This window comes from Leuciscus leuciscus (assembly GCF_965113295.1).
Source record: "Leuciscus leuciscus genome assembly, chromosome: 6".
Lineage (NCBI taxonomy): Eukaryota > Metazoa > Chordata > Actinopteri > Cypriniformes > Leuciscidae > Leuciscus > Leuciscus leuciscus.
The window spans coordinates 15172822-15192235 of record NC_138730.1 but is presented as its reverse complement, the minus strand read 5'-3'; the positions used below and the strand labels follow the sequence as shown (position 1 = coordinate 15192235).

The following is a 19414-nucleotide window of genomic DNA, read 5'->3' as shown; positions in this document are numbered from 1 at the left end:
TTAAATCACACTGAAATCTTTTGGTGTGCCATGGCACATGCAAACTATGATTATGAATAATATTTCTTTGAAAAAAAAAATACTAATTGAGTCATAGATGTCCTAGCTAAAAATGTTAGGTTAAAAGTGATGAAAGAACCTACATTTAGTTTCAATGTAGTCATTTTAGATGAGTCGCTCCAAAGTTAGCTTGACACAAAGAGCTTCCATGGATCCAAAAGAGTCTTTGGTTTAAATGAGTTTGTTCAAACTTTTTATTAATCACTTGCAGACTTAACATAAAACTGAGAATCAGCACATGTGTAATGCTATAAACCAATTATGTCCACAACAAAACTACTACTGCCATTACATAGCATTCTTCAGAAACTTTTTAAAAGATATGGATATATAGACAATCATGAAACTGCAAGCGATAACTAAAAGACAGTTGTTAGAATAATCTTTAATCTCCATTTTCATCTCTTCCATGTTATATGTTCAGACACATTTCAAAGTTGTACATGAGTGTCTCTTTATCAGTGCATAAACATTATTTTCTAATTGCAACTCGATTCATATTAACGGCCATGATATGATGATAAACAGATGATACTGGTATCAAAGGGTAACCAATAAAACCAATTTGCTGAATAGTGCCAATTAAATCTGTTTGAAGAAGTTGAATACAATTTGATTGAAGTTAAATACACACAAAGAAAAAGAAAAAGAGAAAACAAAAAAAGGAAAAGTATTTCAATCTTTAAAGCTTCATCATAATCTACAAGGCACAAACAAGTATTTGATACACTAGAAACAGAAGAAATATGAAAACCGAATAAGAGAACAGGACAGAATCTTATGACAGGATCTTACAGAGGTTTCTATAGCTTTCGATCTCTGCTGTGATCCTCTCCCACTCCACATTTGATTCATCCAAGGCAGAAGAAGGTAACAGCACTTGATTGTTCAATAGATTACATGACTCACAACAGATAACTAGTATGGTAGGAGTGTGTGAACATCGACGATTTGTACATCATCATGGGAAACACTGTTCCCGATAATTACATCCACACCACAGTGAAATATGAGGGGCACTGCCCTCGATATCAACACATTGGTAGGCAAAATCTACCATCATCTTCTTCGCATTATGGAAGGCACTGCTCCCGATAATTATTCTGGATCAGGTAATAACATTGATTCAAAAGGAGGATGCCAGAAACTAATAGACACCAGTAATTTTCTGAAAATAGTATGTTTTTTGTTTTGTTTTTTGTTCTTAAGAAATGCACTGTGGTAGTTTCTGGTCATAGCTTTTGAAAACAAGGTTATCTCCGTAGCAGATGCTGCTTTCACATTTCGACAGTATAACTGTCATAATTATGGAAGGCACTGCTTCCGATAATTATACATTTGTTAAAAAAGGCGTTACAAAATGCTATTTATAGTGATCCCTGTCACTGATAAATAAAAACAAACTAATAAATAGATATTTCAGAGCCACATAGGGAAACTCTTTCTACTATTTGACAGAATTGATCTGAAATGCCCCTGAAAAGCGTATCCAACCTAAAAACTGGAAAAATACTGTGCTTTAGGATGCGTGTTATCACAGGTGAGTTAGGTTCCAACTGTAGCCTGTATAATAAACATCAACCTCTAAATCCAGACTGTTCAGGTATTACGCAAGTTGATCCTAAAATGAGTCTGAAAATTATGAATATAAACCAATAACACATTCCAAATTTGTGTAATCTAAACTAGATCTTAAAGAAACAATTCACCCAAGAATAAAAATGTTGGATTATTGACCCTGATGTCATTCTAACCTCTTATACATTTTGTTCTGTTCTTTACACATACATTTTGGATGGATTCAAAAAGTTGAATTATAGCACACTTTTATGATATTTTATGGTGCTCTTGTATTGAAGTTTGAAATCTCCAGTAATTTCATGTAAAAGAGCAACCAGTACATTTTTCAAAATATCTTCATGTGTGTTTCACAGAAGAGGTTTGGAAGGACATGAGGGTGAGTAAATGATGACAGAATTGCTATTCTTGGGTCAACTTACTGCTTTAAATACTGAGGTAAACCTCTAATCATAAATTCACGTTAACAGAGCACCAATATCGTTTTCTCCTTTTTTGTCTTGAGTGATGGTTCAAAGTTATCAAATAGTTAAAGAGGTAAGCTGAATCTGCTTGTCTAAATTTCATTATCCATATTCCAAACTTCCCCAGCCAATGCATTGGCACAGCCCTGGATGGTCCAGGTAGCGAGAGCAAACTGATTCCTGAATTGGTCGACGTCAGCAGATTTGAGATTTCCTCTAATGGCTTCGAGGTGATCCACCAGAGCTGCCAGTGTGTGCGAGCCAGAGCCCAGCACGATGTGCCGGAACGGACTCTCCCGTGGAGACACGTAAGGAGAGAGGAGACTGCCTTCCACCTTCACACAGACACATAGTGTTAACATCCACATGATAGTAACTTTTTTTTTAAATCTGTCTTTTTCATGTCACAACTGCTGCTCTGCACTGTTTTTAAAACTGTATATCCCTAGAATGCAAGCGGACTGATCTTTAAAAGATTTTTAAGGCTGGTATTTTGTTGTTTTTAGCCCATTTCTATTACATTTGAGGTACTCTATATGCTAGTATAGAAGTTGACAAAATTAATGCTTAGCAATTCATTTAAACTGGATCTAAAAATGTAGCAAAATTAGAGTAGGGTGTTCCTACAATACCGGAGGCTGCAGTTTCAGGACTGCATTTATATGACCCTCTTTTTTTCCATATGTACTAGTAGTTTATACTATTTCAGAGCACTTACTGTTCAATTCTGTATTGATTTAGTAGTTTAATTATGTAAATTGAATTGATACATTGTCCTAACCTACCCCTAAAAACAACCATTGGAAAATCTCTCGAAATATTGAACCTAATTTGTTTCAATATATGAGGCCCTATATTCTGGTTTAAATTAAGTTTTGATGGAAAGACAGACAGGAGACTTCCTTTTCGTCACAGTTCGGGTGGCGCTTCTCGTCTGGTGTGTGACCGACTTAGTGCAGTTAACCGTAAAACAGTTTGCCCTAGAAACTAGTGAGTAATTTAGTATGTTAATAGATTAAAACAATATAAAAACAAATACCGGTTTACAATGTCAACTATAATTAACTGTTTTTGCACAGCTAAAATAACTGGAGAAGTCTGACACAGAAATCCTTAAGCATTCAAACTTAAACTGCCCGCTCCCGCTCATACGTAAAAAAATAAAAAATAAAATTCTGTGGGTCTAGTCTGTTTGTTTTAGGTTTATTTCAGGTATCTTCTGTTGGAGTAGGATTGGCTAGGTGGCGTTGTCACAAAAAACTAGGGTCCTAGAAATGTAGTCCTGAAACTGCAACCTCCGGTATTGCAGGAATATAGCATTGAAAAAAATTTGTTTAAAATTAATATTTTATCTTCTGAGAAAGCAAAACAGAAATATTAATGACTTATCTTATCATCATATCCAACCAATGATCGTGAGAATGACCCTCCTCCTAATACCACTATCAATAGCAGCAGCCCTTTGATATATACCATCCAAACTTTCTTTTACAATAGGAAATATGTCAACTAGGGCTGTCAAATAAAAATGTTTATTTTGAATATTCGTCAAAAAAAGAAAGAAAGAAAAAAAGAACATTCATATGTAAAAACCACGCATTTGAATTTTTGGTGTGTCAAGAGGCGCGCGAGACATGATGATGGCCGGGTAACTGACGCGGTTTGTTTTTGTTAGCTTATCCAGTATACAGCGCAGTGAGGTTGGGTTGTTAATTTGAAAAATTACGGAAAAAGGCTACTTGCTGACGAAAACCCTCTCAATCGTGTGGTATGTATCCACATTTTGTGCAGCTGGCAAAGAGATACTTGACCACACCTGGCACTCGCTGCAGATCAAGTTGACCGTCTGGTGTTTTTGACGAACAATATGTGTAGTGAAGAAGTGGATTGTTTCTGATTGGCAGTTTGCCATTTTGTGTTCATGTAGTACATTACGCTGTCTGTTGAAGCGTGTTTTCTCAGGTTACTGATGCACTTACACAGTTTTATGCACTATTGTAACCTAATTTTCCTTGCATTGACATTAAGGAAATTATATTTTATTTAAGAACAATTGTTTCAAAAGTTAATGCACTTTAAAAAGTGAATGTCATTTAATTTCAATAAAAGATGGATGCTTGATTTGGTTTGTATTTGCTTATTGTGCTCGCTTGTGCCCTCTTGTGGGAATAGGAGACAATACAGACTAACATTAAGTATTGCCTATTAGAATTTTGGTAATATTTAAGAAATAAATTTTTTGACAGCCCCAATGTCAACACAGGAAAGAATGAAATGGCTGAACGAGTGTCATGTTATTTACCCTCATAATGCGATCGTTGATGATGCGACACTGCTCCATGTCGTCAAGATCGCTGTTGCGGATGACAGAAACAAGGTTGCTGGCGGCACGATCGTACGACCCCTGAGCTGACAGAAGCCACTGCATCGACAAAGTGGAAGGAAGGCGGCGAACCTTGACAAGTAAAATGCAAAAAGTGAATTAAAGCTGCTTTCTGTACTTTACAGAGCCCTAAAAGGACAAGGTGAAGGAAAAAAATATATAAGATGGGAGTAAATGCTTCTGTGTTCTCTTGCAAATGTTTTGCGTTCCCTGAGAAACTTTGCGTTCGCTCGCAAATAACATAACAGTTTCTTGGGGGAACGAACAATTTTTGCGAGTGAATGCAAAGTTTCTCAGGGGAACGCAACACTTTTACGAGCAAATGCAAAAGCATTGAAATTATTATTTTTTCTCCCATCTCATATTTTTTCCATCACCATGTCCCTTTAGGTGCTCTGTAGATATTCAACAGACACTAAGCCCAAATTCTTTTAGAGTAGAGTAAACACATGCAACCCCGTAGACTCACCATTTGGCGTGATTCAACTTTAGCCCTGATCTGGGACACATAGTTGCGGATCACGCTGGTATACTTTGCCACGTTCAGTTTGAGCAGGTGGTCGTGTACCAGCCGAAGAGTAACCAGCCCAGCCACCTCCCCTGCTGTCTTGGCCAGTTTCAGAGTGGAAGAGGAAGTGTACCGGTCCAGACTTTGTTCGGTATCCTCAAAAGTCCCAAACGGGTATGACTTTGAACTCTGAAAAACATCAGGCAGATGTTTACTTCCTATCATCCATCAAGAAACTAACTGAACCTTACTTTATTTTGACATCTTCAGTAAAACCTGAATATTTACCGAAGTAAATCGAAAGGAAAGTGACGGGATGCCCGAGAAGCTCTGGAATGGATAAGCAGAGTGAGACAAACTCATAGGCTCCATTCTGTGAAGAAAGAAAAAGGTAGAAAGTTAACATTGTTGGTACTAGGGGTTGAACGACTTCAGATTTTTTGAAGTCGACTGTTATGACATCAAAGTCGAGTCGACGTTGACTAGTCACTCACGTCATTCATAAAAACACAAGAGATGGGACTGCTTTGCAACATGCCCCAATTTGCAATTTATTAGCAGAAAATGATACAGATGCTGACAGACAGTTCATAATATGTTGCAACTTAACGGTAACAATGCAACAATAACTCCCGTTTTAGTGCAAACATTTTTTAGTGATGCATTATGTTGGCATAACAATGCCATTTATGCAAGATGGGCTGTAAGCCTACTCACTGTCACAGTCCTGCTCATTCACAGTTTTTACTTTTCGATCATGGTTTGCATGTTTAGTGAAGTTTCTAATTGACCGTTCGCAAAGACCCTCCCCTTTAGTTACTGTTGCTATGTTCGACACAGTGAAATATACATCGCGGAGCAGAGAGGACACTGACAACGTGCTGACAGACAGGACAGAGCAGGTTACTTTTAATATGTAAACAAAGTCTCAACTTTCATATTTGGTCGTTTTATAAAGAAATTTAAACAATAAATACCGTTTTGTGGCTCTTAATGTGTCGTGACAGATCGCTGTAGAGCCTCTTAAAGCTGCTCGTGAACCGATCATCTCTTCCTTCTAGTTAATTTATAGCATCAAATAAACATGAATATACATAAGAAGGAATGTTGTTTTAACCGCGGAAAGACGTCAGTACACGCCGTTATTCAAGTTCAAATCCTCCAACGTTAATCTACTAACTCTCCTGACTGCTTTGTCGGACAGAAATGGCGGATTCGGCGGATTATGATTGGTCAGATCGCCTGTCAATCAAACTCCCAGCGAAGGGTAAATTTACTGCTGTCGAGATGATTTGCATTCCTCACTTAACATTAGCGGATGCCTTTTCAGATGAGTGTGCATTGCACTTGTACTTTTGTTGTACTTCAGGACAGACTTACTTTCCAAGTGACATTTTTACAAGCTTCATCTTTAGTGAAGTATTTCCACACACTTGATGGTGACAATCATAGTGTCACATGATCAACGCGACTAGTCGACGTCAAGCTTAAAGCGTCACGGGATTGCATTAAGGTCGACTAGTCGACTAATCGACTAGTCGGTTCAACCCCTAGTTGGTACTGGACTAGAACTATTAAAAATAATGTAATTCACTGAAATAAAGCAGAATAAAATTCAATTAAATGTTCATTTCAGTAAAAAGTTACGAACTGCAGCTTTAAAACATGCATTTTATTCCAGTTAGTTTTGTTGTTATAAGCGAGTACATCATGAATCAATTTTCCAAACCGTGTTTTTTTTTTTTTTTTTTTACCCTCTTCGGAGGACAACTTTATTTTTTAATAAAGCAAAAAATATAAACACAATATGTTACAATACAGACAATAGATTTATATACAGTGCGTAACCATTCACCCAGTTTAGTGAGACCCTGGGTACATAAGGGGAGGGGGGATTATAGCACCACGTACAGAGGGTAACACGTAACATATAAGACACGACAAGGTGACAGACAGACAACAGAGGGACAAGACAATTGACAAACACAAGAACGTATTATTATTGATTGAATAGAATGATCTTGAGCAAATTCTTTTTGTTGATCTGAGATTTACATTAGCTGGTCACGGTTAAGGTGTTTAAGGGGAAATGGGTTTGGAAACATGTAATGCATGAGTGTGGATAGTGTATGCCTATGTGTATGTATGAAGTGATAGCTGCAGGGGCAAAAGCAAAAGGGAAAAGAAAGAGAAAATTTATAAACTTACATAACGGAAGGGGGGAGGTATGTGTCTGGTAATGTACACGGCTTGTAGTTATGTTTGTGTGGTATTAAGAAATTTCAAAAATGGGGACCAGGTGTCTTCAAAGGCTGATATTTGCTTCCTTCTGTGTGCATTGTGTTTCTCCATTGAAATGTGTTCTGAGATTAAGTTTGTCCAGTGATTGATGTGGCAAGATTTCTTTGATTTCCAGTTTTGGAGAACTACTTTCTTAGCGACAGCTAGAGAGATGAGCAACGGATTCCAGTATTTTTGCGGGATATGGATTTCGGAAAAGTCGCCTATGAGACAAAGTGTTGGGGATGATGGGATTCTGTGGCTCAGGATGGTGGACAGTGTCTCAGTGACTGTAATCCAAAAAGAGTGAACTGGTCTTTTCTCCAAAAAGAACCAAACCGTGTTTCTGTTTTATCCTGAATCACCACAGTACACCTATAATAAGTGTTTATATTGGGACTATTTTAGACTGGTTCGGGTCGTACCGCTGTGGAGTATCCCAGTCCCTGCGTGACTCGTTATAGACATAAACGTAGAGAAGTAGATCCGGTTACAATGTTTTTCCGCAAGACGCACACGCAGTTCTGTTTATTAACCGCTAGAGCGCCAAAAGATACGGACTGCAGCTTTAAGGTGAAGTACTAAAATTGATTTTTTTATTTTTTTATTAAAAGTTAAATAAAAATCTTTAAAATAAACTAATAAAAAAATTAAAAAGACAAGAGCACATTACAAGATTACTACAACAAACAGAAAAATGGTTTAATTGAAAATTAATTAAATTTCAAAATAAATTGAAAAAAAGATAAAAGCCAATTTAAAATATTAAAGGGGTTGTATAATACCCCTTTTTACAATATGTAAAATAAGCCTCTGTTGTCCTCAGTGACAGATGCAACAGCTTGAGCAGACTCACAAATGTGCACTACTACAACTCTTCCTCTTCTCAACATGGACTGCTTGTTCCCGGGGGCGGGTTTATGTATATTTTAGGGCTTGTGATGTCACTAACCCGTGAGGAATGTTGTGTAGTCCCTACCAGCCGTTTGTTGTAGTCCTTAAAAAGCAATTTCTTTAAAAGCTTTGAACTTTGAGCGTTGTAACTTTGCAGATGTTGTTTATGCTCAAACAGCAACATTACACACTAACTATAGTTAGAAAAGTAAAATCATAATCAACCACCCCTTTAATAATACTATAAAATAGCATATAAATGATAGTCAAATTGCAGAGAATAAGCAGGGCGGGACCAACTTACACAGATTTCTCCCAGTTGGATGCAGCAAACTGTTCATGCAAGGATTTGGTTGCATCAACTGTAGAGGAGACCTGCATGGGGAAGAAGTTATTTTTCTTTACAAGACAGCTCAGGACAGGTTATAAGAAGATTAATGGCAAAGATTCAGCATTTGTGATACAAGGGGTGTGCGATATATATTGTCTACGATAATTGTTGTTCTAATGATATGTGATCTGAAATTATCGAGTATGTCCTTCAAAACACACTCAGTGAGTGCACGCATACACTACGTGATCAGTCTAGTAGGATAGACTAGTGTGCTTGTGCATTTAGAGCTCACGCTTTCACTGCGTGATTACTCTATTCAAATACATTTAGAATCCCACCAAAAGTCAAGATAAGGTGCAAAAATGCCCCTGTATATATTTTATATTTATATAATTTAATATAGTTAATATCACACGAAGAGTGCCACTTTTTCTCCAAATATCAACACGATTACAAATGTGATATTGCTTTTATACAACATTTCAATAAACAAAAATTTATTCATATTATGGACTTACATTTTAGACACAGTATTGGCAGTTTTTTTTATCCATTTCTCCAACGAAAATAGTTTAAAACAAAGTCTAATAAACATTCTTTATGCACTTGTAACTGCAGGTTAAATGCATTCATGTCACCTCTGAGCAGCATTACATTTTTTGTCAATATCGCACACACCCCTATGTGATACATTACCTGCTTCATAGTGCTCTCTAGTAAGTCATACAGCAGTGGACTGGCAGATGCTTTGAAAGAGTCAAAACCTAAAGACAATATCAGATGATCAGCATCAACTCAAGAACAAAGTTCAACTTCAACTCTTCAAGAAATAACCCTTTACAAACCTGAAATAACTTCATCAAGGCTGATGTAAGAAAACGTTTTCAAATTCAAGGAGGTCAGGTAGCCCTATGGGTACAAAAGCCACAAAATATAAATTCACACTGTAAATTCAAAGCCTATGTTTGGAGTTGCATCCTAACATACTAGAGTAGCAGGGCCAGCACCACTCAGTCAAGATCAATGTGAAAATAGATTTTAATGATAAAATGGAATATAACAGACTATACAAGCAGTCGATGGGCCCCATTTAAGGGGATTTCACACCAGGTTGTTCTAGGAACTTAGTTATTTGAACTCTCCACCAGGGTGGTTCCCCAAGAACTAAATGTTCCCCGTGGCCATTTTTCTGGTTGAATACGGTGCGCCAGTACGAACTCTGAAGTGGCATAAGTCGCGCTTATTTAGTTAAAAAGTTCAAATCATTCCCAGTTCCTGTGGTGCGAACACACCAAAAAGCAGGTACTTCCCCATTAGTTCTAGGAACTATGAAAAGGTTCCTCCGGAGCGAAAGCCCCAATTTTTTTAAACTTTTTTTTTTTTATGGCTTAAAATTATATGCTTCTATCTGGGTATTATACTAGTAATTGGTTGTAGTAATTCTAAAAACTTTAAGTCTGATTTAAGTTTGAAGAAATTAAGGTAAATATGTATGCTTACTGGTTTGATATTATTTGGTCACACAAACTCACTCCCATATTTAACAAGGCCATTTTTGAACAGAAGGCAATCAAAGATGCATTCATACCTCTAACCACTCAGTGGCCCCGACACTACCAAATTCACCAGCACTCCAGCTGGCAAACACTATGCTCCTCTTTGGCTTGAAATCATCTTGAAAGAAAAGAAAGTTGCACTTATAATCAACAAGAATTATTGCTAATTAATAATTATCATTTTTACTTCATTATTGTGATGTGAAATAAATGTATGTCTTTAAAAAGAAATCACTACTTATTTGCAATTTACCATTCTTGATCATGTCTGTGATAGTTCTGGCCAACTCCACCAGTAAACTAGTGCCAACTGTGCTTCTGGCAAATCCAGGGCCCCATGCATCTCGCTGAGCTCCGATCACCATATAACGATCTAAAGCAAAGGATGAAGATAAAAACCAAGTGATTAGGGACTGGGACCAAATTATTTGTTTGATGTGCTGTTTAAAGCTCTGTGTAACAGTATACAGTACCTGCATCCATATAACCTTTAATGACTCCAAACACATTGTGGATTTTTCTCTGAACAAGGACATTGTTCACTTCCACGGTAATATTGTCGTCTTCATTGCCGAGCCTGGTATCCCAGAGCATCCCATCATTCCAGCCATCAGGTAAAGTCCGACCGCCTAACTTACTGCGAACAAATGTGACAAATACGTAAATAAAGGGAATCATAACAAACCACATTGACAGAAAACTGATGAGAATGTGAGTGGTTCTTGCAGCCAGGATACTAGAGTGATCAAGTGAGCGTGGCGGTTTTTTTTGTATGTATATGTGTGTGTGTGTATATATATATATATATATATATATATATTCTGTCATCCAACATAAAAAAAAATTATACAACATCTTTCCTCAACAAGCCGTACAATTTTAATTTCAAACACTAAACTATTGGTGATAGTAATGAGTATATCAGTAACCGCAACAGACAGTGATAGTAAATAGCAAGAGAAATGTCACTTGCGGTCAAAACTGCACCTCATGATCTCAGTAGCCTGCTTTATGGTGATAGTCTGGGCCGGAATGAGGGGCAAGCCAGAAGACTCAGCCGGGGGAAACTGGGTATGATTGAAGGAAGGGAATCCTGGAGTGTAGGGATCACCAGTGCCAAGATGGACCTTTGAAAAGAGCGTTTTAAAAGATCATGAATCGACTGTACATAAACTTTGAATAAAACAAATGACCTGATAAGAGAAAGGTTCCACAACTTACATGGCCAAAAAGAGCAGTGTCGTCATTAATTTCGTAGTTAAGAGGATCTGGGTAAATAAGCACCGCACTAGCATTCAAGCTAGCAGCATTAGCCACCTGTAATAAGCAAATGAAAACCAGAGGATTAATAAGTAAATTTTAACAGTGAGTGAGTGAGTGAGTGAGTGAGTGAGTGAGTGAGTGAGTGAGTGAGTGAGTGAGTGAGTGAGTGAGTGAGTGAGTGAGTGAACCAACCTTTTCAGCAAAACTTAATAGTCCAGCTCTGATCAAGACAACCTTTCCATTCATATCAACATCCAGCTCTCGCAGGCGTCTGAAGTCCTCTGCCCGTCCATAATGGGCATACAGAGCGGTTCCCTACACAACAGAATCAGTAATAAACGGAGCAATTCCAAGAGGGTCCTCACACCATCGGTGCTCGGGCCCTAATAAGTAATAAGAAATCGTCTGAAACTAGTGTGGTCAAATCGATTAATCACAAGACATACCCTCATGTCACGATTCGATACACATCACGATACTGAACTCACGAACGATATGATATTATTGCGATACTCCAAGACATCGATTAAAATGCTACATTTGATATTACATTGTGGGTGTAAATGAATAGGCTTGGACTTGGTGCTGGTAACCCAATGCACAGGAAAATAGTGACACCACCAGAATAAAAATATTGATGATTCTGAAGCTGAAAATACAGAATTATTTTAGACGAAAATGCTTGCACTCGGTCCCTGACTACGACTAGATATATTTAAAATAAAGTAGGCCACTTTTTTCACAAATATTCCCCCATTGCATTATTATACATTATATATGTAAGGAATAATTGACGACAGGCCGTTGAATTATTAGAAAAATAATGCACACCCGAGGTGGTAATGCGGTCACGACGCGAAGCGGAGTGGCCGTTACACCTCGGGTGTGCATTATTTTTCTAATAATTCAACGGCCTGAAGTCAATTATTCCGCTTATACTACAGTTACCACACCTCGAAACATTGTTCAGATTATGTATTTCAAGACGTTTGTAAAGTTTTTGTCATTAAAACGCTCTTGTATGTAGGACTAATTTCTTACGCATCTAATCCCATGCCTTCGTTGCTAATTCCAAAACGTCATTTCAGAGTTAGTTACGGAGGTTTGAGCCGCTGATAGCAGACTAATGCTGGGGACACACGACTAGCTGACACATTCTCTGACTGTTTTCATCGACATGATCAACTGCAGCAGATTTTAAACACCGACTTTGAACACAGACTGAACGCGCTGAACACGCGTTTGGGCATGATCAGTCATAAGTATCAAATTACATTCATAACCGGCCTTAAAGTGTGTTCCCGGCTTTATGCAGTTATTAATGCAGTTATTAGAGAGAGATGTTGCAATAATGAGACAGAAAAGCATGTGCGTCAATATTATTATTTATTAATTCATTCAATTCGTTTTAATTAATTCGTTCATTCTTTTTTTCTTTCTATTATTGACAGATGACAGACTAGCCAAATAAATTAAACCCAAAGCCCTTTTAACAAGTAGGCCTATCAATAATTATTTATTTGTTAAATTATCTGCAATAAAAATCCGTGCTGCAGGACTATCCATTTATTTAGCCTATATTCAGTTTAATTTTCTATTGATTAGATAGGACTTTATAGTTTATTTATTCAAATTAAACTGCATGTTTCTATTGATTGTGAAGCTAGACATTGAAAATTGCAGATCAAGCGCATGGGGCGAAATGCTTTTTCTTGTTATGAATTGTATCCTATTTTCCGTTATTACAGTTGACTACGCGAAGTGATATGGAACGGTAATGCGGTCAAGACCTGCCTGGAACTACTTTAGCCGTGCGTTTCCCTGAAAATAATGCACACCTTAGAACGTTCGTCAACCAATCAGATTCAAGCATTCAACGGCCCTGTAGTATAAAGTAGTTTAATGTAGTACTGCTGACACTAAAACTCAACACATTTTCTCTCACGCAGTCATTTTTATTTCGGGTGAACCATCCACGATAAATATTGTTGCATTTTTGTATTGCGATATATTGTGACACGATATATTGTTACACCCCTACTAGATATTGTGTCATATTATTGCTTTTGCCATTTTTTGTGTTTAAAACATGTTTTAATGGTTTCAAATCTTATAGAAGAGTGTATGCTAGACATACTCAACTCAAGAAAATTAACACTTCTCTCAGAGTTACATTTTTTATATTTTTGAACTTTTTAAGCCCTATTCGACGGAACTAGTTTTCCAGGGGGACGTTAAAGAAATGTGTGTTTCACAGACATACTTTGCGATTTTAATCCTGTCCGAATCTGGCAAGTCTGTATTTTCCTCAAACAACCTCAAGATCAAGTTACCTAATGTTTTTCAGCAAACTCAACGGTCCTAATCTAATCCCATCCGAATGTGAATGTCTGCGATTGCTGATATTGTATGATACTAGCGCTTCTCCTCGTGTGTTTTGACCTACCTGAGCTACCGTTGCGCACCTATCTTCAGCATGCTTTCATTTTTATTTCAATATGGATGGTATCCTATGAAATAATTAAATTAATGAATAAATAGAGCCAAATGGCGGAAACTGCGAAGACTGCCCATTTTAATGTAAGGTAAGAGTGTCAGCAGATTTCGCTGCTCACTTATGTGGGTTTAAGTATAAACAGACACTTCTATGAACTTGAAACTTTTAAACTTTAAAAATTGTATTCATAAATGGCCTTACAGTCGTTAAGTGTGTCCCCGGCTTTAAAGGATATATGTGTCATATATTACCACAGCCATATCACCCACACACTCCCACATGGAGTAATTGGAATTGAAACTCAAACGTCATTTAGAAAGCTAGTCCAGTCCGAACAGAGCTTTAGTGTTGTTTTGGCAAAAACAATTTGCATACGCTCAGATGTAATCCGGCATGGCTTCAAGAGACTTGGAATATTGCACAAGTTGTATGAACTACTTTTACGATAGTTTTATGGTGCTCTTTTGTCAGTTGGTTGTCAACATAAAATTAACATTCAAAACTAACCTCCACTGTAGCAACTGCACTGTATGCCAAATACCCCTCGGTTGTTCCCACAGCGTTACCACGAAACAGCACTTTATTTGAGGTACCACGATCTTGGACTTTCACATAGTGCTCGTCGGTCCAGGGGGTCATTTTAAATGTTCGGAATTTGTCCATGACTTTATTAGCAAGCGCCTCATCGCCTGAGCTTCCCGCCTGGTGACTGACACTAGAGAACTCCCTGCAAGAGGGAGAAAAAGAAACAGAAAGACCAAACAAAACATGTTTAACTTGAGCACCTGCTCATCTTACCGTATGGAAAAAGCAAAAAAAGCAGTTGTGTGTATTTACTTGAGGTTGCTCTTGATGTTGTTGGTTGTCAGTTTCTTTTTCAGCAATGTCCTGAGATCACTCCAGTCCAACGAATAAACTGGTTGTGGTCTCTCTGGGGTAGGCTCACTAAAAACCGGACAATCTGACTTGATTTCATTTTTGACTGTGCTTTTATTAGACAGGTAACCAATGAGGTATCCTGAAAGACAAACACATTAACATTATTTGTAATATTATTATGCTCGAAAATGGTTATAGTTTAGCAGTCTTTTAGCAGAATTCTACGACTGACTAATCAGAATGAAGTATTCAAGAGGGCAATGAAATAAGCTTGAAACTACACCGGCACTTTGGCTTACCAATAATGAAGAGGAACAGAATGGCAATGACAAATCCACAGATGGTTTTGGGAGAACGCTGGTTCAGTTTGCTTGGGTAATATGGACGATTATGTTGGTTTATGCTTTCCCCAACACCGTTGGCCTCCACTTCATCATCCATGTCAGATGAGAGCTTCATCTCCACATGGCTGTTGTCACCCTCCATGTTCTGGGTCAGGTTAAAGCGAGTATAGGAGCGCGGCTCCCCATTGAACTGCGAAAATACAGTTGCAAGACACCAAGATGAAACACTGTCCTGGGTTCTCGTAGATATTTTGAAGAAATATCAGTATTTTTTTTCGTACTATGAAAGTCTATGGGGTCCATCAGCTGTCTGTTTACTGACATTCTTCAAAATATCTTAAATTATAAAGTTACAATTATGTCAATTATGACAGAATTTTCATTTTTAAGTAAATTATATTCCTTTAAGGGAAAGTCATGAAGTTTGAGCGTTTCTCTTCAATATAGATGATTTTTCAGCACAAGAAGTAAAAGTAATATCAGGAACATTAAGGAGGTTTCAGCTGAAGTTCCTAAAATCTGCTTGATTAAAGAGAAACATATAAAGAAACTGATTTCTTTGTTCTCTCTCTCAAATGGTAAAAGATTGGTTCAGATAACTCAGTTATAATGCCATGGCAAAATACATTTGTATAAAAAGATTGTCTTACGATTTTTGAAATTGTTGTCCTGGCTTGATCCATGGCCTCAAATAACTTCTGCAAGAGAATGAGAAATGTTCAGTGGAACAAAAAAACACACACTAATCGCTGAGTAGGAGATAAACCTATCATAAAACAGAGATAGATTCCTTATGTCAACAAAAAAGTGCTGTTTAATGATCTGCAATAACAGATATTATATCGTAATGTTGGTGAAGGTGCACTACTACACAATGTTTTGTTTATGTTTCTCTAGCTGATATGACAGTGGTCATGAACTTTGACCTTAGCTCTGACACCTCTGTGTGTGTGTGTACATGTTTTTCTATCCCGATGGGGACTTAAACCTGAATGCACACAAACTCATGGGGACTCATGTCACTGTGGGGACGGACCTAAATTGCGGTTCCCAAACAAGCTTATAAATCATACAAGTTTTTTTTGAAAATGTAAAAATGCAGAATGTGTTCTGTGATGGGTTTAGAGGTGGGGTTAGTGTAAGGGGATTTAATATACAGATTGTGGGGCTTGACAGATATGGTCACTGTGAACTGACATTAAATAATAAAAAAAATGCATGAAGATTCTTAAAAATTGTCTTTTGTTAATGGAAAAATTAACAGTATATGGATTTAGAACTAAATCTTGATAGTTGCTGATACAGCACACATGCAATGTTCTAAAATGACATAAAAAGACGAGTTGATTTTATTTCTATAGTGCAACAGTCAGTTTCTGGAAGTAAAAACTTTAAAGATGACCCTGCTGTGAGCTACAAGGTTGTTAATCGATACTATTTGCTTCTGTTGAAGCCGTTATCCTGCATTATTTCCACTTATAGTGTTCAACAGCAGGATTCATGGTGAAAAACTACATTACTCATGATGCTGTACAAAAAATAACACCAATCAATAATAATTTGATTATGCTGTTCGCAATGCTTCAACATGTCTTGCATATTTTAATTTTTTTTTACATTTTCATCAACTTTTTTGCTTTATTTCAAAGTTTGTAATGTTGTGATTCACCTCATAGCGGATTGGCTTGTTTAATGGATTATAACGCTTTAACAAAGACTTTTAAATTTAAATTTAAATCTCTATGAGAGAAATGAATGGAAAATAAATACTTCCGGAACCGGTTAGTTTGCTGAAAAAGGGGGCGGACGCACTTTGCTTTTTCTCTCTTTATTTATTGTACATGATTCATAAATTTCATTTGGCAATAAAATAAAAATAATTACAATTATATGTGCATCAGTAGTGAAGCATAGCTATTATTATTTATTTTATTTAATAATTATATTTTTATGGTCATTATTGCTAATATTGTGATAAAGTTTCTCTCTATATTACATCGAGTTGAAAGTTTTCATATGTATTAATGATTTTTTTAAAAAAACTTAATGACAGAATTGTTATTTTTAATTGAACTATCCCTTTAAAATAGTCTGGTGGAGTGAAACATACATATATATATACATACAAATTTTTTTTATTTTTTTTTACAAATATACCATATAGTGCATAGTACAAGAACTGGGAAAGTGTTGTTTAAAACAGCTTTAGATTAAATCTAGCCCGTCAAACTGCTAGAAATTTCACATCAACCCTAAGGCTAATCTTTTTATAAAGATTATATAATATATAAATATTATGGCATGTTTATAAAATGTATTCTTTATAAAATTTTTCAAGCAGGACTATGGAATAAGAGACATCTAAAGGACCAGATCTGTTTTTTCAGTGGTTGAAGGTTACAAGAAATATGATAACCCAAAGCACAAAAGACAGACACTGCAAGCAGTTTCATTCAGCAAACAGAGAAGAAAAGTCTAACAATGAATTTGTTCTGAAATAACTAAAGACATAGAAAAAAGTCACACTGAAGAATTGCGCCAAATGCACTGTGTGAGCTTACTTGGACACATGCATGCTAGAGATAGGGAAAAGCATTTGGCTACACCCTACCAGGAAAGAACTTGTCATGAACACAATCAGATCAAACCAATCCTCATGTCCGTTGGGGCCTGCCTGACTTTTAACCTCTTACTGTCTTTTCCTCAGAAACTACACAAAAGTCTGCTGAGCTCTTTCATGACGGCCCACTAATCCTCATACCTTTTCTATGGGTGCGCTAGCCCTCGTGCTTAACTATACTGACTTACTGTGGGAACAACGAGAGCCCAATAAACGATAAAGGAAACTTTTATCAATCAAGGCTAAAACAATTGAAAACAGAACAATAACAATCACACTAGCAGAGAAACTAAACCAAAGTTCAGAGACTGTCTGTTCAAGGACAAGCCAGTCAAATGTTCTTTTATGGAAAAATAATAATAATAACTCTCCATGAGCGGCTTCTCTGGCCAAAAATCCTCAATGGTTTTGTAAAGGGTGCTGTTGGTTCAATCCATTCATGCAATACACCAAGCTACTGTTTCATGTGACTCTGTGCCACCGCCACTTGAATCATATTTTCTAAGACATAAATGGACGAATTAGTCTAAACTTGTGTCATTTACTCACATTTTAAAATAGCCTCTCTAGACGCATACGTCAATAATACATAACTGTACTTTTCTGGCCCAACAGATTAACGTCAAACTATTTTGGATCACGATCTAAGTTTTCCAAGAATGTGCAGACATTGTTGATTAATCTTTCCAGAACTGGCAGAGAGGATTAAACTGTAGCAAATCATGTGATGGTCACACTGTGTAAAATCACTGTACAGTCTAATGATGTTTTGTTGGGTAACCTAAAAATGTGGTAATATCTAAATTAACTAATAGTTAATATTTGTGCAACAACTCAGTCATTTTTTAGGTTCAGATTAGCTCAATGAGGTAACAACTGCACATTTTATAAAATTGTAATACATAAAATTGTATTACTACCTAACTCTATTTGCATGCAAGTAATACTCCCTGCAATGTAAATATTGTGCCTTTCAAGCAAGTAGAGATCATGAAGAGACACCCAGCAAAGGACAAATGCTCAGAGCTGACCCTGAAGAAAATGTCACATCCACCTGCCACCAAATCACTATGGAAAAATACAAATTAGTTAAACTCCTAAAAAAAAAACTGGAAATCGAACTTGCAAGCACTACACCGTTAGTAAAATGATTTAATATTACAATTATTTATATTAAAACTAAATACATATTCATGAGGCCATTTAAAAATATCACCAAAAAGTCAGTTTTGTCGTTAAACTAATTTTCCACGTAAAACAATAACCATGTCCTATGATTTGCCACGATCTGTGTGAAGGTCAGAAGGGTTTGCAGAGCACGTGCATGAACTCTCTCTCTGTAGGAAAAGTCTAGTCCGCACCTGCTCTGTATACAAGCATTTACAGTAGCCCCCACACGAATTAAAAGCGATTAGTTGCATTATAATTCTAATCATTTAACTTATTAATTCAATATTATGCGAAATAACAGTTAACTTCAATGGTTCAGAAAGCTATGCACCCCTATTTCTGCACCATTACAGTAGAAATGACCGATAGCATTCAGCAGACAACGCATTTCTATTAGAAGACCATAAGTCTTACCAATGCTCTCGAGCTCCTGTCTTACTGAAGGTAAAGTCACGACCACGACCACCACCACCGCGAGCGAGCGACACACATGCACTTAATAACCTTGGCGTTGGAGACCCCGCAGGACATTCATATTGCGGAGGCGGGGTGCTTTTGCTTTGGTGTCACTTCCGGGTCCTATA

The 19414-nt window shown here is 36.9% G+C and overlaps 1 protein-coding gene across 1 annotated transcript; it reads right to left on the bottom strand.

Moving 5' to 3' along the window:
* Window positions 1–236: 236 nt before the first annotated feature.
* On the bottom strand, window positions 237–19405 carry tfr1a (transferrin receptor 1a). Its single transcript, XM_082173984.1, has 18 exons — window positions 19245–19405; window positions 15691–15738; window positions 14996–15230; window positions 14655–14835; window positions 14325–14544; window positions 11513–11635; window positions 11279–11374; window positions 11045–11184; window positions 10531–10694; window positions 10311–10430; window positions 10090–10175; window positions 9347–9410; window positions 9198–9265; window positions 8472–8542; window positions 5282–5366; window positions 4955–5182; window positions 4405–4557; window positions 237–2437 (listed from the first exon to the last, which is right to left on the bottom strand). Exons 2-18 carry the CDS (start codon window positions 15721–15723, stop codon window positions 2195–2197), a joined length of 2310 nt encoding a protein of 769 aa, XP_082030110.1. The 5' UTR covers window positions 15724–15738; window positions 19245–19405; the 3' UTR covers window positions 237–2194.
* Window positions 19406–19414: the final 9 nt, after the last annotated feature.